Source organism: Nymphaea colorata, chromosome 8 (genome assembly GCF_008831285.2).
Source record: "Nymphaea colorata isolate Beijing-Zhang1983 chromosome 8, ASM883128v2, whole genome shotgun sequence".
Lineage (NCBI taxonomy): Eukaryota > Viridiplantae > Streptophyta > Magnoliopsida > Nymphaeales > Nymphaeaceae > Nymphaea > Nymphaea colorata.
The window spans coordinates 19,122,886-19,145,863 of record NC_045145.1 but is presented as its reverse complement, the minus strand read 5'-3'; the positions used below and the strand labels follow the sequence as shown (position 1 = coordinate 19,145,863).

Below are 22,978 nucleotides of genomic sequence, written 5' to 3'. Positions count from 1 at the left end.
GTCTTCTTTCTGGGTGGAGACTCTGGCAGGAAGATTAATATATATACACATATATTGAAAGAGCTCAGAGGAAGTCCACGAGAACATGAGCCCGCAGGGCACGTGCAAGACCAGGGTCTTCGTTCGAGGGTAGTCATGTGACCATTATACATGTACTGCTACTGCACATTTCTCCCTCTTTTTCTGGTTCGAACTCTCCGGAATTGTGTTCATTACTGCTTTCTGCAACTCTTTAAAGTTTTCAACTGCTCTTTTCACCTCCGGATCTAGCAACTCGAAGCGGGTGAAAAATACTTAAATTACTACCAATCCGTCAACCACGGCGCCTATTTGGAGCTTGGAAGAGCTCTCAAGAGGAAAGGTGCATTAAAACAGGGGCTAACCGATTAAACGCGCAAGTTTGAACCCCAACATGACCCTTGCTTCTTTCGAGGTTTTTCACTACTGCTAGGTACTAACTTCCCTTTTTCTGGTCCGAATTCCCTGGAATTGTGTTCACCACTACTTCCTGCAATTCCTGTAAGTTTTCAACTTCTCCTCTCCTCTGGAAGTACTTGAAGCGGACGGAAATGGAATGGTAGTGGCTACTGTGTCACAATGAAGGGAACGAAAAATGGCAGTCTCGTGTCTCAACATATATAACCAAGACGACGGACAACAGAAAGGTCGCCTACCCTTCCGGCCAATATCTCCCGAACGCCTGAGAGATCTCCGTTGAGAATTCAGGATTGCAGTCATTGGTCCGCTGTCCGTGAAGAGCTACCGGTGACGTAGCAGGAGTAAGGGTCAGGTAGAAGTGTCATGAATCCCACATGCCGGAAAACGCCCTTCCCTCCAGGTTGATCAGCCATCAACAAATTAATTACAGATTATAGATATATCGTCAATTTCATCAAGTCGGAAGCAGAGACAAGAAGGTCGACTCCATCGACGACGCGGTTGGATGTTGATGTAAGTTCGCGCCTGCTTCCTCGATCTTGAATCATTTCGAAACGCGCTCGGATATTAATTTCCTGCAAACAAATACGGAAGAGGATGGGTATCTTGATTCTGTGACCAAGTCATCCGATGGCCAAAAGAAAAGAAAAAATTATGAACATGATCTGGACTTACGAAGGTTAAGTAATTATAGTACTTTAACATATATGTACTCATGGTTACAGGATTATTAAGAACATGATAAGACCCATGGGCCGTATAGCCATATCCCTTTGACCCTTTGGACGATTAATTCAAGAAAAGTCATAATCATAACTGCTCAACTTTTGCTATATCTACAGATGAAAGTTTCATGTTTGAGATATTACAAATGACCACCTGAATTGTAAAATAACTCAAAGCACAAAACGTTACCAGTCTTAAATGTTGAAATATACCCAAAGCAGACAATTGTATCATTAGTTAAAAACGTAATTTTCTTTCATAAGCATTCACAAATTAATCAATCATAGTTATTAAATCTTTTTCCCCACAAAAAATTTGAAAAGTGTAATCAGCAAACACTGTTCATAAGGTAAAAATGTGATTGGCAGTATTCGTCGTGCCTTTAACACTGTTCATAAGGTACCATGTGTGCAAGCCCATGAGCGCTCATGATGTGGTAGAGGCGACGCTAGATGTAGACACTGTGTCCGTAATTGTAGATCCGCAAATATATATAATATATATAGATATATAGCTAAGATCACTTTTCTTGTTAAAATTTTTATAATTACTGCTCCTTAACAAGAATCTTTTGAAACCCCTCCTCCCAGCTCACTGCAAGAGAAAGGAAAAAAAAAAAGTTTTACCATTAGAAGAGAAGATGATCAGGTAGAATATTCTCCTTAATAAGAACATGATAATGCGGGGAGTTATGAGGGTTTTTCTGCATTACAAAAGCCCTTTCAATCATAATAAGATCCGCAAATACATGAACTGCCCTTGATGTCTTAGATTGTTTATCAGATTATGCTACAACTTTATTGAGCAAAATGAACCAAATGGTTCAAGTCTCAGCTCAGACTAATATCATGCACGTACGTACGCTTAGAAATCGAGGAAGCACAGCTAAGGAGTTTGTAGAGGATTCAGGCTTCAATTAATTCCCTTCCGACGTCCAGAATACACTAGGAATTGTTAATAGATGGTCCTCCTCGAGCTGCCCATACGGAATTAACTAGATAATTTGAGAGTGATTGTTACGTAGTCAGCCATGTAGATACTAATATTTCGGTCAGACGTCTTAATTAGAAGCACAAGAAGCCAAACAAACGATAGCAACTTCTCCCGGTAGTCTAATAGTCGAGTGCCACGCTTACCAATGCCCAGCTCCATACGATCCACGCAACATTATTTTCGTGTACGAATCTGCGTTAGGTGTATTTCTTTTAATAAAGTATTTACAAGTAATCAGCTTTCATATCAACATAATATTCTTGGAGACGCACCATAAACAAAATTGCAAGCAGTCAAATTCTCAAACACCTAACCTTATGGTAAAAAACGCCATGAATGCTTCTAACGCTGCTGCGAGTTACGGCAGTGATAAATTAATGAGAGAAGTACCAACTCCAATCTGTTCATAAGGGCTCCAAGAAGAAATTGTGTCCTAGGGAACCGGTGATCGCTTTCTTTCCTTCGCTCCACGTCTCTTCCTCTGCTTCTTCGATGGAGGGAACCAGGAAGGCTCCCGCCGACTCCACAATGCTACTCAAGCAGCTTAGGAGCTTCCGTTCCTTCCTCACGACGGGGAAGACCGTGGCCTTCGCGTACGGTTTCCTGACCGCTTTCGTATTCTTCACCATCTTCCTTGCCTTCTCTATCTCCACGAAGCCCAGCGGCGACCGCAATGGCCACGACTCCACTGGGAATATTTTGCTCACTGAAGAGATACTCCTGGGAAGTGCTGTCCACTCTGTTTCTGCAAACCGATGCATTTCTACTTTCTACAGAAGTTACCAACAAGAACAATTTCTTCCGCCCCCTCCTGCCACCATGAATCTGACGGAAACCCATGAAGCTCTGAACCCCGAGAACGAGATTCGAATTGTCGCTGCTCCAGCTGAAGAAGGAAGGAATAGTGCCGCGGGCAAATGGGAGGACCGGAGGGAGTCACTCAATGGTACTGGGAAATTCTCCCAGGTCACTAACTTTGAGAGAGAGGCAGTTCCGGACAGCCCGAGCAAGACGCCAAGTGCTCCGGTAGTGACTCTGGCCGGAGACAGCGGCACGACTTCCGGCGACGCCTCCATGGTGATCAAGGAGATCAATGGAGGTAATGCCTCCACGGGTCTTGGAGAAGGTCGTGCCAGTCGTAGACGCCGAAGCAGAAGGTGGCCGACGAATACTAGCAGGAGGCCGGGCGCCGGAGGAGACGGAGGAAATGCAGAATGCAATATATTTGAGGGGAGGTGGGTGAGGGATGATTCCTACCCTCTCTACGCCGCCGGGTCGTGTCCCTTCGTACACGAGCCCGTCAATTGTATTAAGAACGGCCGGCCGGACAGCCTTTACGAGAAATGGAGATGGCAGCCCAAAGATTGCAATATCCCCAGGTAAAGCACCATTCTCTACGCCGGAGTGCTGAGAATCCGGTAGGTCTCTTTCTTTGGGCAACCTTTTCTCTCCATCGACTCACCTTTTCGCCTGAAAATTGAAAGAAGAGCCGGCCTTTTTCTGATCATGATAAACTGATGAAAGGGCTTGAGCTCCACCCAGTAGCCCCTAATTTTTTATAGAAATCTTCGCTTTCGTAAAGTTTTTAAAAAGTTCCATCAACCTTACGAACCCCAGCTGTTCAGCTTCCCGCCCCTCGGCTACCACCTGACCTGTTCACTTAGGCCCGTTAGTTTCGTTAAATTGTTATGAATGAGTCTTCATGATAATAATAACTACTGTGGTAAAAAAAAAAAAAAAAAGGTGATCGACGGTAAAGAATTGAAGAACCTTGGAAATTAGAATCTGATTCTATAAGAACCTAACTAACGAATGTGAATGCATTGCAAAATGTAAAATTTTACACTTGTAAAACTGTTGGTCGTTCGTATGAGAAAATAAAATGTTCCTTTGCTCCGGGGCAACTTTGCTCCTTCGAGGAGACCAAACATATTTGACTGGTTTCTCCGTTTTCCTTTTCACCGCAAAAGGCCTGCTCAGTCCTCCAAAAATTAAGACCAAAGAAGAAAAAAAATGGCTCCCCTTGTCTTCTTCTCTTGCTTAGCGCAGAGTGTTAATGGCGATTGGATTTATTCGGGAACGAATCTTGTGCTGTTAGATTGGAGGGGAAAGGGATGCTGGAGAGGCTGAGAGGGAAGCGTCTGGCGTTTGTGGGCGACTCCCTCAACAGGAACATGTGGGCATCTCTCATTTGCATCCTCTGGAGCTCGGTGGAGGACAAGAGGCGGGTGCAGTGGGCGATGGGCCGCCGTAACTTCGGAACACCACATGCCGGCGGCTTCACATTCATGGTGAACTAATAACACAAACCCACAAACAAATCGAAGAGATTGAGTGGGGTTTTCATTTGCCTTGTCTTTTAATCTTTTCTGGAAGTTTTGGTTCGGAACGCTCATGTTCCTTATCTCGACAGCGATCGGGACGTTGTTTCCCTGCTTATTATTCTCTTCTCTTGGATGCCCTGCTGTCCAGGACTATAATTGTTCCGTGGAGTTCTACTGGTCGGCCTTCCTGGTGGAGGAAGTGAAGACTGGTATGCCCGACGGGACGACCAAGGCGACCCTGAAGCTTGACACCATCGCATCGGCTGCCGCCTCCTACAAGGACGCCGACATCCTGGTCTTCAACTCCGGCCACTGGTTTACTCCCTCCAAGACAAATAACGGGTAATTTTCTCTCTAAAGCTCTTCGTTTTTGCTATCTCTGCTTATAGAATGCAAACCTCGTTGATTATTTTACTAAAATATATTTACCGCAGCCATGAATCATGGCACTCGAAGTAGGCAAAAATTCACGATATGCACGCTAATGCAATTTTTTTATTAGGATTAGTGGTCAATTACAACTAATCTAGATGGAAGTTTGAGAAAAAAAATTAATAAAAAAGAGTTGTCAACTCATAATAGATGAGTGAAATCTTTTATATCTTATTTTTCTCTTCAATTTTCTTCTAACATTTTATAATGGTGTAATGGACAGATCAACAACCAATGTTGACCCTGGATAAGTCAAGTGTTAACGATTGTGTACCGATCATATTTTTTTCTTCATATATATATTCTTTTGTACCGTACAATTATTTGAATGGGTTCCTAAAAGCCACCTGTCTTTTTTTAAATATTGACCTTTGCACACTTTTGTTAGGAAGAAGTTGTTTTCTCTTTTAAATTTTTCTTCCTTGTCAGTATCTTCTTAATGAGTGGCGGACCCAGGCAGGGCCCGCATGGGCTTTAACCCTTCAAAAATAAAATAAAAATTCATATATAAATTTAAGAAAATTTCATCCGTTTTATGTAAAAATTTTAAATAATTATATTTTAACTCTAGCTAAAATTTAAAAGTTTTAATTCGACCCCCTTCATTAAAATTTTGATGGCACCACTCATACTCTTAAGAGAAGCAAAGCTGGAACCGTTTTTTTGAAAAAATAACTTAAAGTGTGGATTTTATGATTTGGAGTAGATAAGGGATTAGTAGCTCCTCTTTTTAACAATTACAACTAAAATAAAAAATTAGTGTTAATGGACTTGCTTTAACAGAAGTCGTTCAGATTTTCTTTCCGCCGTTCATCTTTGCGTCAATCCCTTTCACTTTTGCCAAGTGTTATGTTTTAGGAAAAGGTCTTGTTGGATTCCATTTTTGTTGTAGATATAATTTTTTTTTTATCCGAACAGAGACTTGATCCGGAAAAGCACGTTGTGGGCCCCCAACGATTTTCATGTGGAGTCTCACATCTTTGCATAATTCCAGCGATAGGCTTCACATTTTTTTATTTTCTTATCACTGGCGCCTGCTTTTGCTTATTACCATCGCGTAACAACTTTTAACTTATTTTATATGGCTTCGAGGCTGTAGTGTTGCTTGAACAAATTATGGGAACATATTTTGTATTTATGTCGAACTTAAAAGATAAATATGTTTAAATTTATAAATAAAGTTGAAAATAAATAAACTTTTGTGTGCTCCAAAGTAAATAATTTGAGTTGGGGTTTTCTCTTTCAAAATTGCTAATAAAAGTAGGAGGATAGATTCGGTGTTAGGTATTTCTCCCACCACAGTGGGATATTATGATAACAGAAAATAGGTGCTTTACGGGAACACTGTTCTTGTTTTGAGGAAATTTCCTAAAATTGTTCCCTCCAATGCAGATTTAATTTTTTTAAAAGATTCAAAGTAGAGTGGCAGTTTCTTCAACTCCATCTTCATACTTAGCCACGATTTGTAGGCTCATCTCATGACCGATTCTTATTATTCATTTCTTCAATAGAATAAGATTTTCTATCTAAAAAACATTTACAGACCAATACTTTTAGATTTATATGAAATCAAGCATATGGAACATCTTAGCTAAATGGATTATAAGTATCCAAACGAGTCAAATTGATTGAAGTAACAGGCGAACTAGTTTTTCAACAAGGCAAATTAAAGTTGGCAGTTGATGGATGTTTCAACAATGGCCATGCTCTTATTGCAGAAATATGATATGGTTATACATCATTATTATCGGATCCAATAATTAATTATTGGACGCAAATGTATTGCGTCCTTGAACAAGCATAGGGTGTTCTTAAAAAAAGTTTTTCAAGGACAAAATATTCCTTCCACCAAATATCCACCAAGGACGTAAGGATAGAGAATGTGAGAGATTCTCATCCTGTGCAATCAATGGAATTTATACCTGCAACACTCAGCTGTTAGAACTGGTGGGCAAGCCAACCACTCTACAAAGGCATGTCAGCCTCAGTTTATAAATTCACTTGATAGGTCGATCGAGAACACATCACATCATCAACCCTACTTACCTCATTCAAGTCTGACTTGACGAGCTTAACCTAAACTCAAGCTTCTCAAGTTTGCAAGATTACAATATTTGCTTTAGTGATCTCACGAACTTGAGCCGGAAGTCATGATATTAGTTGAGATATGCTTATAAATAGATTAGGTATAACATAAATTCACCTAATAGAGTGAGACATTCGAAAAAGTTCGGTAAGGTTAAGAGAAATATAAAAATGTAACTTATAGCGCATATATGCCATCTCCATCCATACTATCAGATTAGGGTTACCGGGAAATTAAACTTCGGAATACAAGTACTGGCTTAGTTGGTAGAATCGTATGCAAAGTTAGCCTGTTTAGGAAAGATAGAAAGCCCCCATGAAGCGAATGTGAATCCAAAAGGATCATCTATTCTCAAGTGGGTATTCTCAAAACCTGATGAACCGTTTTCCGTAAGCTAGAAATGCATTCTTATCTTTAATAAAGTTTTCCATCTAAGCTTATCTTTTTCATATATTGAACTGCATATATTGTCAGCCTGTGGGTGTTCTAACGAATTAGCATAACATCCTTACATGCATGAGAATCTCTGGCAGGAAGGATTTCTATCAAGTAAAGGACCGTGTTCTCAAGAAAATGAGCGATTTTAGAGGTTACAAAAGAGCGCTTAGCACATGGGCAAAATGGCTCGACGCAAACGTGAACCCGAAGAAGACCATGGTTTTCTTTAGAGGGTATACGAATGCACATTACTGGTAACCACTGCAGCTTCCCTTTTTGTTCACTGAACTCGTCTGCAATCAAGGTTTACTGATTTCTTCCTGCAAGTCTTTAATTAATAACTGTGCTCTTTCACCAACTTGAAGGGGAGGGGAATGGAATACGGGAGGTTTTTGTCACAACCAAGCGGAGCCCATAAGGGAGAACGGCCGTCTACCGTCTCACCCGCCGAAGGCGAAGGCGCTGGAGTCTGTGATCCACGGAATGAAGACCCCAATCTCATATCTCAACGTTACCAAGATGTCGGACTACAGAAAAGACGGGCACCCTTCCATCTACACGAAGCCGAAGTTGAGCGCAGAAGAGAGGAAAGCACCGCCGAAAGCTCAGGACTGCAACCACTGGTGCCTGCCGGGCGTGCCTGACTCGTGGAACGAACTCTTATATGCAAAGCTGCTGACGACATAGCTGGACAAGGGTCAGGCCGTCCTAACATGAGATAAAATGCAGACTCCAGTTTCAGCAGCCGTGAAATCGTTGCCGACGGTGCAGCGGTGGAGGTATCAGTTCTATCAAGTTGGACGAAGGAGATGAAACAGCCAGCTGCTGCCGACGGCGGAAACCTGGGAGTACAAGTGTGTTGTGTATTGCCGAGTTCTTGCTTTTAGGTTCAAGCCGTCGCCAAGTCTGATTCAAATAGCAATCAACTGGTACAGTAAATCATCTCACAGAACAGAAACGGGTTCGTTGTTGAACTTTCAATGACTAGTTTCTCTGGTTTTTCCCTTCACTCTTTCGCTCAAGTTGGAACTCTAGCCAGTGTGCCCCGATGCGGTGTATTAATCTATTTGGTCATCCTAGCTTCACATACTTGCTATTTCATTCCTAATTATACCTGGGTCGGGGTTTTGCTCCTGTTGAGATTAAGGCTTTGTTTGGATTGAGAGAAAGTAAATGAAAGGATGGAAAGGAAAAAAAAAGGCAGAAAATAGAATAGAAAAGAAGAGAATCTAAAGAAAATGAAAGGAAAGATGTGATTATAAAATTTGTTTGGATAAAAAAGAAAGAAAATGATATTAATTTATAATATTTTATAACAATATCCCTAACATTCAAAATGTTTAAAAAATTGAGAGGGGTATAGATGGTAGAAAGAGAAAGATTTCTTTTTCTTCTGAATCCGTCCAATTTTGAAGAGATTGGATTTACATTATATTTTTTTTCTTTTTTCTTTCTTTGCAACCAAACAAACTTTATAATTTTCTTTCATTTCTTTGATTACTAATTAATCAATCAAACAAAAGACTGATTGATTGTTGAATATCTTTCTTTCCCTCCATCCAAACAGGACCTAGAAAAGCAACCCACATTGTCCACTAGAGGACACTATTTTATAAATCTTTTACATTTTTTAACAACATTGATAGGATCGAAATAGTATAAACAGTATGCTACTATTATCAAACAGCCCAAATGATAAATGCAGTAGCACAAAATGGTGGCTTGAAAAAAAAAAAGAACAAAAGACAAGCCTACTATTATCAACGTGCATTTTTCAATGTAAAAACATAGTTCCATGCCATAAGAGTGAGAATTAAACTGGAAACATGCATCTTGAGTACGATTCAAAGTACAGATTCTTCATTCCGTCCGCTTAACGTTTGGCTTACATATTTATCGTCTCATTATTTATCTACGAAGCAGACTACATGGTGAGGAGAGGAGCCCACATTTCTAATAAAAAACTGCACCGACATGAAATAATAATGCGATCGACTGACCTGCCCGGCGCCACCACAGGGCGGAGCGCGGTCCCTCACTGTCGTGTGCGCCGTCTCACTTGCCGCTGCCCCAAGATGGGACAAAAATTCGTCATATGCAGCCAATGAGGGCGGCCGATGTTTCCGCTTGCCCACCGGAAGTTTTACTTGGCCCCCGGATTCTTTTTCTTATTTTCGTCGCCAATAATTGCGGGCCAAACTCGGTTCTTGAACTCGGGTGCAAAATCCCATCAAGTTCATGAACTTGGGTCGCCTATCTGGAGCCGGTTGGATCCTATCGGTTCCAGACCCACCGATTCGCGGGTGGGGCGGGGGACAAGGAGAGTCGAGCATTAACTGCTAGATCCCCGGGCCACTCGAAACCGCAAGCCAGGTGGGTCCGGCGGGAAGATTTTTATCGGTTTTCGAGGCGAGCGAATCGGCGTCTGACTGTTATATCGCCGCGTTTCTGTGGACCTTATCCAATGAAGTCCGGGATGAGGCGTGGCGATCGTTCCAACCAGAGCTGCCCACCCTCCCTTTCATGACTTCACCCACCAGAAAATATAACGCCGCGGACGCCCCCTCCCCATTTCTTCACCTACCACCATCGTCCCTCTTCTTCTTCTTTTTCTTCGTATAGGCGTTGAATCTTTTCCGTAACAGCAGCAACCAGTTCGTTCCTTAAATCTTTCGATGTCGGCGATCAACCTTCAAGGATCGGATCTCCTCCACCGTGGACTCAAATTCTGCCAGCCGCAGAGCTCCGGCAGGCGCGGAAGAATCAACCGTTCTGTTGTTCGTGCCTCCTCTGCCTCTCCCGAGTTGTGAGTTCCTACTTCCCGTCGTATTCTGCTTCCCTTTCGTTTCTCTCTCGCAGCATTTGGTCCGTAAAAATATTTGAGCCTATAGGATAGGAGGCATGCGCTTTCCTTTGCTTTCTTCTCCGAGTCCCCTTCGCTCTCTCGCTCATCCTGACATCCATGGATACGTCAAACCTTCCCTTCGCTTCTCTGGTTCGTTTTCTTTTCTCTGTCTTCGAATCGAGTCGAAAGAAGAAGGTTTCGCCGAAGGCGGCGAGCAGAGAAGCGTTGCCTGTTGGATTCGATGATCAGGCACCTGACGCCTCTTTTTCTTCTTTCATTTCTTCATTTTCCTTCACCTCTCCAATCTTTTCTTCGGACGACCAGATAAGATTCCCTCCTGTGTGGGCCCCACTGCCACTTCATCCCTGCCCATTTTTCCATTTCTTCCTTTTTTTTTTTCCAAATCCACCTGAGCCCAGTCAACGGTGGAGGCTCATTTGACTTCTCCCTTCGGAGCTTCCTACGCCCGTAGTCTGCAAAATCAACGCGTCCATGAAGCTTTCCAGATCTACTTTGGAGTGTGATTTGAAACCCGACCTGACTCCTGACTAATGTTTATGTCCTCTCGCTTCGACCGGCTCCCGGCTCCGGCACTGCCGCCACGGGACCTCTTTCGAACTCCTCGGGCTGCACCCACCCCAAGGCCCTTCTGGCAGCATCTGGACTCACCAACCAATCTTGTGTCATCGAAATGCATGAATCATACAAGTTTTGTCAGCTTGTGCAATTAAACTATGGGCAAAGAGCGTCGTGTTGTATAAGAATTGTCCACGCTCGATAGATCAGGTTCGGATGCTGAAGATTATCCCTACCCAAACGATAGAGACGAAGCGCTCTTTCTTTTCTTTGGCTTTAGGATCCAATGTCCCCAAGTTTGAGTCCTTACATCAAAGCCCTTTCATCGATTTGCGTATTTGGATCGCCTCGGAATTTGTTTACATTTATACACACATCAACCATACGTTCAAAATACCATGCTCTTTCATACTGCGTATGATTCCGATTCCGATGGCTTCTTGTTTCATTTGGAGGCCAATCTCGGTCACATCCACATAATCTTCAATTGAACTTCACTTTTTTTTTTTGCAGGCAAACTGTGTCGACTTCTCGCCAGACGCTTAAGGAAGCCGATCCTGAAAGAGAAAACGAGTCGAAACGCTTCCACAAGCCACCAGGCCCTGAGATCCCTGTCCAGCGATCGACGGCCCTTCAGTTCGACAAGCTACAGGAAGCATACCAACAAGATGGGAGCAAGCTCCGGAAGCGGTTCGGCCATTTCGTCGCTCGGGAAGCCACCGTTGATGAAGAATATTGGGTGAGAACTAGTAGAAATCGACGGCCAACCAGTACGTTCCTTCATTGCTACATCATCAATTTGTTTCGCTGAAATTGTTTGCTTCTGTTTCCCTGATGCGTGACAGACCGCAGCTTGGTTGAGAGCTGAAAGCCGGTACGAAGGCCAACTTCATAACCGGTTAGGCTGCATTCACATTACTTGTTAGTTCAAAGTTTCCGTGCTTGTTGATTTGCTTCATGCATTTGCTCATCCCCTTTAACCACATGTTTCATCTGTTCTTTGTCTACCAGCTATGTGGACAGTTACAAACGGAAGTTCGCTGAGCAGGTATATGGGAACTTTTTCTGTTAGATCACTTGTTTTTACTTCTAATATTTACTAGAACTTTGCAAAAATTCAAATTTGCAAAATTGGTCAGTAAGCACTTAATAGCAAAGTAGGTGATACAAGAGGATACCTTCCATGAACATTATAGCAGGTTTCATGTAGTAACCACAGCATCACTGAGATTCTAGCTCTCAGAAATAGCATTAACTGTTAGATTTATCAGCTTAACCGTTGCTTCTGTTTTTTCTTTTAGCAACGGTAAAGACCAAAGTTAAGTCTTTCAGTAAAACAAGGGTTAAGAAAAAAATGCACAACATATTTTTCAGAACTCAAATAATATAGCTTGTTCATTTGTTCCAACTAAGCGAGTAACAAGTACCAGGAAATGTCACATTTAGATTGCACCTTCATTAGTCATCATCTTGAAAAATGGCCACCGCCGGAATACCTATTTTTATTTGACCTCATGAACCATAAATTTTCTTGATTGTTTACTTAAAATAACTCTAATTTTTTCCCTTGGTAAGGAGTACAATACCTTGAAAAGGCGATGTCTCGGACAGCTCACAGCAAAATGTACCTGCATCGTTGCGGTATGTCAGTCTTACCTGACCTAATCCCCACATTATCTTGACTTTATTCAACCTAGCATCTTTGATGATAATATATTCTTGATGCAGCACTGCTATCTGCAGCAGCTGTTTGTGAATTTTTCCTTCTCATAGCCTGCTGGGGAACTTAAAAAGGAAAAGCATCTCATACACCATCTATGCAATTTCAGGTTAAGGAGGATGGTGCTAAACGTACGATATTGAATAGTATAGTCGGAACTCTTGACATTAGTATCCGGAACCTACATCATGGAGAAAGTTTTCCAGGGGTGAGTTACAATACCTTCTTCTCCATTGTATTTTCTCACATTATGTCTAGACACCTGAGATTGACGCCTTGTTGCTTCAACATGTTGATCAATCAATTGGAAAAAAGGAACATGTAAAGCCTGGGATACAGCATCTCTATCAAAGAGATACAGAAAGATATGCGTATGTCGCAAATGTATCTGTGGCTAAATTTGCAAGACGACAGGGAATCGCAAGTAACATGTTACAGTTAGCAATAGAAACTGCGAAGGAATCAGGTATCTCAAATTCAGCAACTACCATTTGAGGGGTGCATATGCATCCATCTCCATTGTTTTATCAACCTTGCTCGAATTTGAAGCTGATGTGTTTGCCTGAACATGACAGGTGCAAGGCAAGTGTTTATACACGTAGATAAAAACAACAAAGCTGCACAACAGCTCTATGAAAAGATGGGATTTCAGGTCAAGATCGTTTACCTTAACATATTTCAGTATCCAGCTCACAATTTTTCCCAACTAAAAACAGCTCACATGAGACTTCATTGTAATTCCATACAGACAGTTGAGAAGGCAACACCTCATTTATTAGCTGAACAACAGTACCTGCTGTGCTTCAACACACAGACTTCACCCTGCCATTATCGTATTTAGACCAGACTTGTACAGGAGAATGGAGATATTATTTGAGCTGTCCATCATCAAGCAGTCAAATGTTGCAGACCAGCTTTGCATTGTAATTGATTAGTTTCATTCTTTAGAGCAGAGTCCACTCTGTGTCGATGAAATTTTTCTTTTTCATCAAACCCTGTTCTAGCATGGCAGCAATTGAGGAAACAAGGTTTCACCCAAAAACTGGGAACCAAGCATTATCACTGGTTTGCAATTGCTTTATACGGATTTTAGCATTCACACTTGCATGTTTCACCATCAAACAGACCCCTTTATGTAGGCATGTGTAAGCCACCAACAGTTTGCGGATGAAAAAGAGGACCATGCAAGACCTCTAGACATCAGCCAGGTGGTCAACAAGAGCACCATTCATCTAACTGGGGGTTGGACTGAAAAATTCAAGTAAAAAAGTTCAAGAATTCAATTTCCAGGATCAACTATTGCATAACGCAGTATCGGACTGCCTAACACAGCTTCCCGGAAAAGGTTAAGGAGTGGTCGTCCAGTATGGCAAGCAGCAGGCTATCTGTGACAGAACAGAAAAAATGGTATAAAGAAAGAAATCAGTCTCTAACCAAGCATAAGTTATTCATGCAATTTAGATTAAATCCATTCAAGAAGTATATCAAAATAATTGTTTCTCTTGTGACATAAGCAGCGAAAAATAAATAAACCTCCCCTATGTAATTCTTTTCGTGCACTAAATCTCTTTCTTAAGTTCAATGTTCACCCGGTACTTAAAACAGCAAGACATTTCAGATACTATAGGAGAAACGCAATCACAAGAATGTAGACTAGGCTAAAAGTAAATTCCTTTTCTCCCATTTTCTAGTAATACATTTACTTTGTTATCAGAAGATGAAGCTCAGGTTGCCCCAAATACCTAATCATGGAATATGCAATTTCTTGTTCAGGATCTCCAAACCTTTAGCTCGAAAATGAGCCCAGGTGTTCAGTCACCACAATCCCTCCGCAAAAAAATAGATCAAGCAACACTATTATTGAGAAAATTATAAATTGCAATCATGTCATTGGGACACGAATTGATCAGGCAACACGCCTGCTGTTCCTTACTTTGATACTTGACCCAGAAGCATCTGCTAATTGATTGTGAATTGCTCATCAGATGCGCATCACATCATAAGAAATCACTCTCCAGTGGACCTCAAGAAACCAGTAGACATCGTGCCTCACATGTAATATTTTGTCAACACTTGTAGCAGGAATCATCATTAATACTTACAACAATCAATTTTTTCAGCTGAGATCTTTTATCACTTCCATGACCTTCATATGGATGCTCCTCTTTCTCAAACACTAGTTTCACCAATTTCATAGCAAACTTGAACATCTACTCAAAGTTTGCCCCGCAGCTTCAGTTCTTGACATAGTGTTGCCACTAAGCACTAGAAGCGAGTTCACCAAAAAATGGTCGCAAAAATTTATAGAACATTGAGCTGGAATGGCTAGGAAATTTGTCACATCTGCCTTCCTCCATTGCACTCTAACCAAACAAAAAATAGTAGGGATGTTGCTCACCAACAATGACATCTCTTGTGTTTTTCTTTTTAGTAATGAAAGTTCAGTGTTGAATCAAGTTACTCCTTTGAGATTACCAACATTCATGTGGCACAAACATCACTTCTAGAAAAACCACATTTAGAATGAGTAAAGAAAGTGAACTAGTTAAGAAAGCCATGAACAAAATTTAGGTGCACCATTATAAAGCATCATGGCCAGTAAATGGGTGACACAATAGCTTTTGTTTGGACTGAAAGACAGTTTTAAGGTTTCTTATAAACGCAATCTTTCTCGGGTATTAATAAAAAATATTATATTTTTAAATTCAAACAGTTTTGAAATATATGAACAATAGGAAATTACCGAGTCTGAATTTTCTGACGCTTTCCTTACAAAATGATTGATAATTATTCAAAATAACTATTACAATGTTGAGAAAAAGATATTTAGAATATGAAAAAGGTTCAGCAATAATTTGAGCATATCATGTTAAAATCCCTTTTTCAGTTTAAGTTGTTTTAGGCAATATTATCACAATATTTTACAAGTATTGCTAACATTCGCGACTATGCAATGAACAAGACTCAAAAGAGGAGAAACACACAATTTTCTGTCCTACCATATGACAAAATTGAAATGACACAGATTATTCATGGAAATATCAGACTGCAAAATGTAAGTTACTAGCATCCGAAGAAATTAGCCCAGTTAGGAAGAAATATTGTTAGATTTGTCTAGGTGCAAAGCACAACGAAAAAATCAAAATATCAGACAAAGCCTCTGGGAATTGAAACAGGATGACAACCAGAATTGTTATTACAGAAACTTCCACCATAAAATCTTCCAAAACCAGACAATTTTCATATCCTATATGCCATCATTAGGGTAGTTATGGCCAACACCTCCTACAATAATGCTATCAAAATTAGCATCCCGAAAGCGTCTCAGGAAAACAGCCAACATAATCAATTCTGCCTCATTTACACAATGTCCTTGCTAGTATCATGATTGATTTTTATAACCAACACATCCTGAAAATTATTATTTGAATTAGTGATGACATTCTTTTTACAAGCAGACTACCTATATGAAACAGCATAGTCTTAGGCTGGCAATTGCAATGATGACATTAGTAATGAAGGTCTGTCCCATACCCAAAATTCAAGCCCTGAAAATTATAGTAAACATTTACCCCCACCAAAAGTAGGACAACATATGAGGTCCAAGTGATCACAAGTGCTCTTTGCCCTTGTAACTTTTAGGATACCGATTTATCTTTAGTTCTCCCAAATTCACAACACTTGTGAAGGTTATCCCAATATGCTCCTAGTAACATATTTAGTCACCAATTTATTTTATTGTTTGCATATTAACTAATTCTCCTATACTCAAGTAATAGTGAAGAGAACCGGAGAACATAGGAATTGAAGTCATCCTACCATGGAGTGATGGTCATGGTCTCCAGAATCTGGAAAAAGCTTTGATCATAGAAGACGTTGACCAAACAACGATGGCCCCAGTCATCTGTTATTCTGAACATCATATGCTGACCATATGCAAAGACAGTTGCAAATTGGACTAAATTGTCACCTCTTTGGACATGAACAATTGCAGGGGATCCATCTATTTAATGTGGCCCCCATAGGACATCGTTGCCACCACAAATTCTCAGGGATATGGATCTAGGAGCTAGATATGACAACATTCTCAGATATTGGAATATAGGGACATGACAGTAAACACCAGGACAGACACATAGTAGCAAAAAGAAGTGAGACCGGAATCAGCATACATATTGATAAGACTTCGGACAAAGAGAACACAAGTTTGTGTAAAGCAAGAAAGCATAAGTCATAAAAGAAATAGCACCTAAGTAAATCACTAGTTTGATTGCCCATGAAATGTCATGACCAAAATTATTACATTCAGCTATCAATACCAGTGATCACATTCAGCTATCAATACCAGCAGCCTTTACCAAACACAATAAAGAGATCCTTCAAAACAGGATCAGCATGACAAAAAACATGATTCAAAATTTTTCCAACACTGAAAGGACTTCCCGAGGATCTAAAACCCCAATCCCTTTTAGGGGCCAAACACCTCCGATGGGAGACCGATCTGTCGACCGCTTCTCCCTCTTCCTATTGTGTGAGCTGCGAATCCACCCGCTTTAAGAATAGCAGAGTGAAAGAGCTTGATTGGATCGTTCTGCGCTTTCATAGGGGTCCGCACCCTAAAACAAGCGAACGTTTCAGTTTTCAGGCGGCCTACTGGCATGTATGAAATGATTCTAGACTCAACCAAAACAATATGCTACTATATCCATTTTTGGAATCGTGAGTAAACTTATATAATTGTGCTACATAAATGAATTTGAGCCCCAAATTATATGCACAACACATCGTTCTGCATGAGTATCCTAGCTGGCGCTAATACAAAATTGAAAGTGGTAGACAAAGAAGCATCCCTTACAGGCACAATGCCTCGAACTTCACCCTTATAGTTATTATGATAACATTAGAAATTTGTGAAATTGTAGCCACCAAAGTTACTATCAGAGTAAGCAGTACGAATCAAAGGCATGGAAAATAAATATGGACCACTTGAAAACAAAAAAAAATGATTAGTCACACAACAGTCATAGTATGAGAAGAAAAATCTGAAAACAATGAAAAAACTCATAACCCTCTTGACTTTATACGTCACACTATAATTGGCAAACATTTCTCTGTATTGGATAGTAAACAAGTAGAGAAGGAACCACTAACCAGAAAGGACTGTCATGCCCGTCATTCATCCCTAAGATCACCAGGAATCATGTGAAGCCAGAATTTTTTCTGGACAAGATGGTTAATGACCTCAATTTGTTCTGTCATCTGCAGATAGAGAGAGAGAGAGAGAGAGAGAGAGAGAAATTTTGGACATCAAGCCTCCCGAGTATAGTGTTCCAAAAGTGAAATAGTATTGGTCGCGGATAGGTGTCTCATCCATTATTGCACAGACAAAAGAATTGCAATGAAAGGATGGTCACTTTTGTCTCACAAAAAAACTAAACTGATTAGAAAACATGTTATTATCCGTTGATCTTCTAGAAGAAATATGGGTATTCAAATTTACAACTGATCAAAAAAGTTTATAACTGATACAAACTTCTGCAGATCATTGACCCTTCATCATGCAAGGGCAGTATACAAAAGCTTCATGGCACGATGAGTTTAAGACTTGCTATTCATTAGTCAGTCATGCTCTCAAAAAGAAAAGTTGGAATGGCGGCAGGATCAAGCTCCCAGAAATCTTCAGACAGCACATCTTCTGCAATCTTTATAGTTGGAATTTGGTTGAAAGCTTATGCAGATCTTTCTTTGATAAGGACCACGTAAAGGCCAAACCTCCGAGAGACAAATTTCTGCAAACCACTAACCCTCCATCATGCAAGGGCAGTGTACAAAAGCTCATGGGCATCAGTTTTACCACCATGAGTGCATCCTTTGCTATCCATTGATCAGTCATGCTCCAAGAAGACAATTTGGAATGGCAGCCGGATCAAGCTCCCAGCAATCACCAGGCACATCAGGAATATCTTCTGCAATTTTTATAGCTGGAATTTGGTGTGAAAACTTATGCAGATCTTCCTTTGATAAAGACCACGTAGAGGCAAAACCACCTAGACCTTCATGCAGCTTTTGATACACACACTTGAATCCAGAAACCCTAGCAAGAGAAATAAGTGAAACGCCATGTTCTTCTGTGTACTCATTCAGTATTTCAACTATTTGGTGGAGGGAGGCATGTTCAGTGGCCACATAAGAGACTGCCCATACCTCATTCTTCTTTGGATGGATTCTTATGTCACCAGTAAATGGTGAAATATCCCACGTCACCCTATGTGAGAAAAGGTTAAGGACATCGCAGCTTGTGCCCCTTCCGATCTTGAATTGTCCACATGAATTATTCATACCGGTCACGGATTGCAACCAATTCAACAGCACAAAGAATGGCTTACGTGAGATAACCTTCTGAATCCGAGCATAGATGCGAGGCATCCCGTCTGCTTCATCATATATTGCCCATATATGTCCTTCTTCAAAGGTGCTCTCATTCCGGTTATCATCAAAATTATAGAAGTCAGAGTCTGGAATCTCAATAATTAAGGAAGTAGAGACTGATCCATCAAATTTCTCCAGAGGAACAATGTCTTCGCAACCCTCGTGGAATAATTCACGTAATTCCCCTTCCCCAGGATCACCACAGTGTGTCTTATAATTTGATGCTTCTTTCTTCTCACTCACAGCACTTTTTATCCCTTTTGATCCCTTGTGAGTCTTCTTGGACTTCAAAAAGTTTAGATTTGAAATTTTTTGTTCCACCCTATCTTTTCTCCTATTCTGAGCTCTAGTAGTAATTGATGCTGTAGTGGTGGCTAATGAACGAGCTAGGACATTACCAGTGGGAACCAACTTTCTCTCCATTTCAAGATGCTCAGGAAGATTCTTGAGGACTTCCATCTTAGCCTTCTTCACCAGCAAGGTCCTCGTCTTTTCAGGTAAATTTCCTTGAATTGCTAATGCTTTAGTCGAGCTAGAAAGCTGCCCCGCGTGTTGGTGTACAAGCTGACAAACCGAACTGCTCCTTGATCGTCTAATCTTTGGTTCAGTTCGAATTGCATATTTGTGCACCCTTGATCTCGTTCTAGTTGCAACCCGTTCGCTCCGAGACCGTGTAATCCTTGTTTCAGTTCTCACTTGATCCTTGTTCACCACATGGTCTCGCTTTCTGCTGCTCACCTCAATCTCACCAGACCTTATCTTCGTACTAGAAACCAGTTTGTGGGACGAGTCCACTCCATTAGCTTCAGATACTGGCAGTGGGTTGTGGGGTTGCCGATTGGTAGTTGATGGAATTTGATGCTCAGGTGGTGTTACATGGGCAGATTTTGGGGGTCCATAAGGTTCCATGGGTAGGGGCAGAGGAGGGCAGAAGGGCCACCAAGGAGTCCCTGGACTGGCAGAGTAATAACCCCCATATCCAAAAGGCCCAAAGTAGTAAGATTGTGTGCCAGGAACGACGAGCGGTGCGCAAGCCATCGGTATCGCACGGAAGGCTCTGCCACAAATTTGGCACCAAAGATCAAGTTTCTCATACTTCCTCAGGTATTCGTGAGCGTAATGACAGAAGGGGCAAATTGTCCAAAATGATGGAGAATCCCTGCCAGGAGGAGGAAGGGCAAGAAAGGGGAAACTAGAAGATGCCATTGCCTAACGATATTGCCGTCAATACAAGCCAGTCTCAAAGTTCTGTTTCTTGGGTCTTCTACGCTGTATCCCGTTCTAATAAAACAAGTTAAAGTTCGCCACAAAAGTGCACTTCTCATCGATATGTACGCACTTAAGAAAAACCAATTCAACCAATTTCAGCAACGATGCCTTTCCACCATTAGGCCATGACTGTTAAGGCATATACACTCAAGCAAGTTTCTGAAACCTTGCAGGCCATCAGAACAGAGATGAGCTACTGACTGCAATCAGCGGGAACCGGAGATAATGGACAACCTCGCTAGGTGATGCTTGCACATTTTTCCTGGCCAATACAGGGTAACTGCCATTTCCGTCAGCTGATGTCGGTTCTGTAAAGCACACATGGGGAATGGCCACAACCCCTCTTCTTGTGTATGGTTTCCAACGCCAGAAAAATCGTACCTCAGGGATGGAGGAAGCGACTGTATCAGGAAAGGAAATAGTAGAAAACTTCGGTTGATAGGTTTCCCTCTTCCTCTTGAAGTTAGTCAGTAGAAAGTTGAACGGGATTCTGGCGTTGGAAACGGTTTGAAGAAAGCGAGGAAAGTGGGGAAGAAGCAGGGACACCTCCAAGGCTCCTACAGCTGAAGAGAACGCTTTCTCTCTCCACAGGAGAGGCAGCAAGGTGGAAGGAAGGCAGGAACACCGAGTTACCGTGTATCATTGGGTGAGAGAGAGAGGTAGTGAAGGCAGACGTGAGAGGTAGTGAAGGCAGACGTAGAAAGTGAACGGATATTCAACGATGATGTTGGGCTCCGAGCATTGTGCTCTACCCAGAAAAGGAAAAAGTGATATCGCGGGAAATTTAATTTTTCCAACCGCCATTCGGCTTTTCTCTTTCTTCCTAAGATCAGTAGTGCTTCACATCCCACTGCAATTTTAGGTTTTTAATTGTGAAATTGAAGATGCGTAGTGTCTTGTCTTGCGTGTTTGATGTGGACCATCGAAAGCACTGTAAAGTCTGCAAGTCTTTCTCTATCAGAAAACATGAGCCTGCTATGGTGAAATTTGCAGCTAATGGGACGAGTACTAATGTTCATTTGACCTCTCTCTCTCACACATATACACACGCACACACAAAGGAATCGACTAGGTCTGGAAATCTTTCTCTATCACGTAGCTGTTGCAACTTTCACTTTCCCTCTCCCTGGTAGAATCTTCCTGGTATTGGGCAGTAGACATGTTTCCTCTTCCTTTGTATTAATCTGATGGAAAATGCAAACGGGCGCTGCTCAGTGTTTGGAGGAACATAAGAAAGTGATTCTGGTTGAACTTCTTGTGTTTGTTTCATTCATTTGGTAGCTGATCAGCCCGTTCGCACTTTCTTATCATGCGTTCTTATGACAAAGCGTAAGAGAAGAAACCAACGACGCCATAGAAAGGCGCAGTGAGCAAAACGGAATTCTAACCAAACCCAAGAGTGCAGGCATCCATGTAGTGGCAGCAGTTTCTGGTGCAGATACTTGTTTCCATTGGTTAAGGAATAGGCCTACAAATAAAGACATGAGAAATAATCTCACTGATGAAAGAAAGAAGCAAGAATTTGTGGAGTTTGCTAGCTGTCCAAATTGAGACGACTCCAACAGATTGACCAGTGCATGGAAGCGTCCTAACCACGTATCCAACAAGTATTTAATATTATGCTAATGCTTCGAAGAGTATTAACTTCATCTGTCAGCAACGCACTCATATCACCTGCAACCACCAATAGATTGTCATAAACCCGAACAAGTTCCCCTCACTGCGTCTTGCATTATATATCAGGTCCATGGAAAGGTTAGACTTTTCAGTAGCAAGTTACAAAAAGCTGTGTACCAACTTCAAGGCTGGGGCAAAGTGAAGCCAGGTCTACTTGATCTTTAGGCCTTTACGCCTTTCAAATAGTCCCAAATATTAAGAAAAATTTAGTCATCTACTTAACCATTGAAGTGCGCAAACACGAACGACACCAGATTAGATGAAGAATTCCATTAAATACCTCTCACCCCAATACCAACATTATATATATATATATATATATATATATATATAAGAGAGAGAGAGACATATATATTTGACTTAATCAAACACATAATGACAAGCGAGTGACTCCATCAGCCATGGATGGGCTCATCTTGTTGGACGTTAATGGGATTAAACGCAAACCAAAACAAACTATTAGCAAAACAAACGACCACTGATCTACACCAATCTAAGGTTCACAAGCAAGAACGACCAGAACAAAGAATAAACAACACCACAATTTAGGTGTTCAAAGAAAACCCTAACATCCACGGCTTCACTAGATTCTCTTCTCTTATTTTCCTACGAAACTAGTTGTAAGAACACCTCGCCTCTTCCACAGATTACGATGATAAATGTATGGCCAAAATGGGATAAAATGAAAACTGAATTAGACCATACCATCAATAACTACGTTTTGTTTTCTTCATCAAAAGAAATTGCCATTCTCCTCAATAACCATCCATGAAGCTGAAGCCTAGTTAAGGTTGCCCATAGCCTCAATTTGGTTTCCCTATAAGAAAATAGCTTTTGCATACGAGAAGGATTTTCAAACTCAAGTTTCTTTTCAAGACATAGTGCCCCCCTTAATCCAGCAATCCTTGAATGAAATGATACCTGAACTGCATATCCTTCATCCACGCATAAATAATTGGATTCCTCTCATGACTTACACTTTGATTCCCACAGAAAAGGATATCGTTTCTATATTTTTTTAACCT

At 41.2% G+C, this 22,978-nt stretch overlaps 3 protein-coding genes across 4 annotated transcripts; 2 read left to right on the top strand and 1 right to left on the bottom strand.

Moving 5' to 3' along the window:
* The first annotated feature begins 2,532 nt into the window (after positions 1-2,532).
* Positions 2,533-8,552, top strand: LOC116259283 (protein trichome birefringence-like 4). The gene is made up of 5 exons (XM_031637020.2): positions 2,533-3,536; positions 4,256-4,448; positions 4,630-4,823; positions 7,533-7,691; positions 7,803-8,552. The coding sequence occupies exons 1-5, from the start codon at positions 2,650-2,652 to the stop codon at positions 8,122-8,124; spliced, it is 1,755 nt and encodes a 584-aa protein (XP_031492880.1). The 5' UTR covers positions 2,533-2,649; the 3' UTR covers positions 8,125-8,552.
* An 813-nt stretch (positions 8,553-9,365) lies between these two features.
* Positions 9,366-13,637, top strand: LOC116259743 (uncharacterized). 2 transcript variants are annotated; one of them, XM_031637666.2, is made up of 9 exons: positions 9,366-10,243; positions 11,372-11,597; positions 11,704-11,756; positions 11,870-11,906; positions 12,434-12,499; positions 12,688-12,786; positions 12,894-13,044; positions 13,154-13,230; positions 13,327-13,637. In XM_031637666.2, exons 1-9 carry the CDS (start codon positions 10,113-10,115, stop codon positions 13,417-13,419), a joined length of 933 nt encoding a protein of 310 aa, XP_031493526.1. In that variant the 5' UTR covers positions 9,366-10,112; the 3' UTR covers positions 13,420-13,637. The 2 variants fall into 2 exon arrangements, with proteins under 2 accessions (XP_031493526.1, XP_049935243.1); XM_050079286.1 differs by lacking the exon at positions 9,366-10,243 and adding an exon at positions 11,073-11,273.
* A 4,830-nt stretch (positions 13,638-18,467) lies between these two features.
* On the bottom strand, positions 18,468-20,213 carry LOC116258388 (uncharacterized). The gene has a single exon (XM_031635519.2). The coding sequence runs from the start codon at positions 20,211-20,213 to the stop codon at positions 18,468-18,470; it is 1,746 nt and encodes a 581-aa protein (XP_031491379.1).
* Positions 20,214-22,978: the final 2,765 nt, after the last annotated feature.

What these genes read in the sequence shown, in the direction of transcription:
- LOC116258388 (XM_031635519.2), bottom strand. Translation starts at nt 20,213, where the DNA reads ATGGCATCTTCTAGTTTCCCCTTTCTTGCCCTTCCTCCTCCTGGCAGG.
- LOC116259743 (XM_031637666.2), top strand. Translation starts at nt 10,113, where the DNA reads ATGTCGGCGATCAACCTTCAAGGATCGGATCTCCTCCACCGTGGACTC. An exon ending in CCGTTGATGAAGAATATTGG is followed by an intron (nt 11,598 to 11,703) that starts GTGAGAACTAGT and finishes GATGCGTGACAG; the next exon opens with ACCGCAGCTTGGTTGAGAGC. An exon ending in AGAAACTGCGAAGGAATCAG is followed by an intron (nt 13,045 to 13,153) that starts GTATCTCAAATT and finishes TGAACATGACAG; the next exon opens with GTGCAAGGCAAGTGTTTATA.
- LOC116259283 (XM_031637020.2), top strand. Translation starts at nt 2,650, where the DNA reads ATGGAGGGAACCAGGAAGGCTCCCGCCGACTCCACAATGCTACTCAAG. An exon ending in CCGGCGGCTTCACATTCATG is followed by an intron (nt 4,449 to 4,629) that starts GTGAACTAATAA and finishes CCTGCTGTCCAG; the next exon opens with GACTATAATTGTTCCGTGGA. An exon ending in TATACGAATGCACATTACTG is followed by an intron (nt 7,692 to 7,802) that starts GTAACCACTGCA and finishes ACCAACTTGAAG; the next exon opens with GGGAGGGGAATGGAATACGG.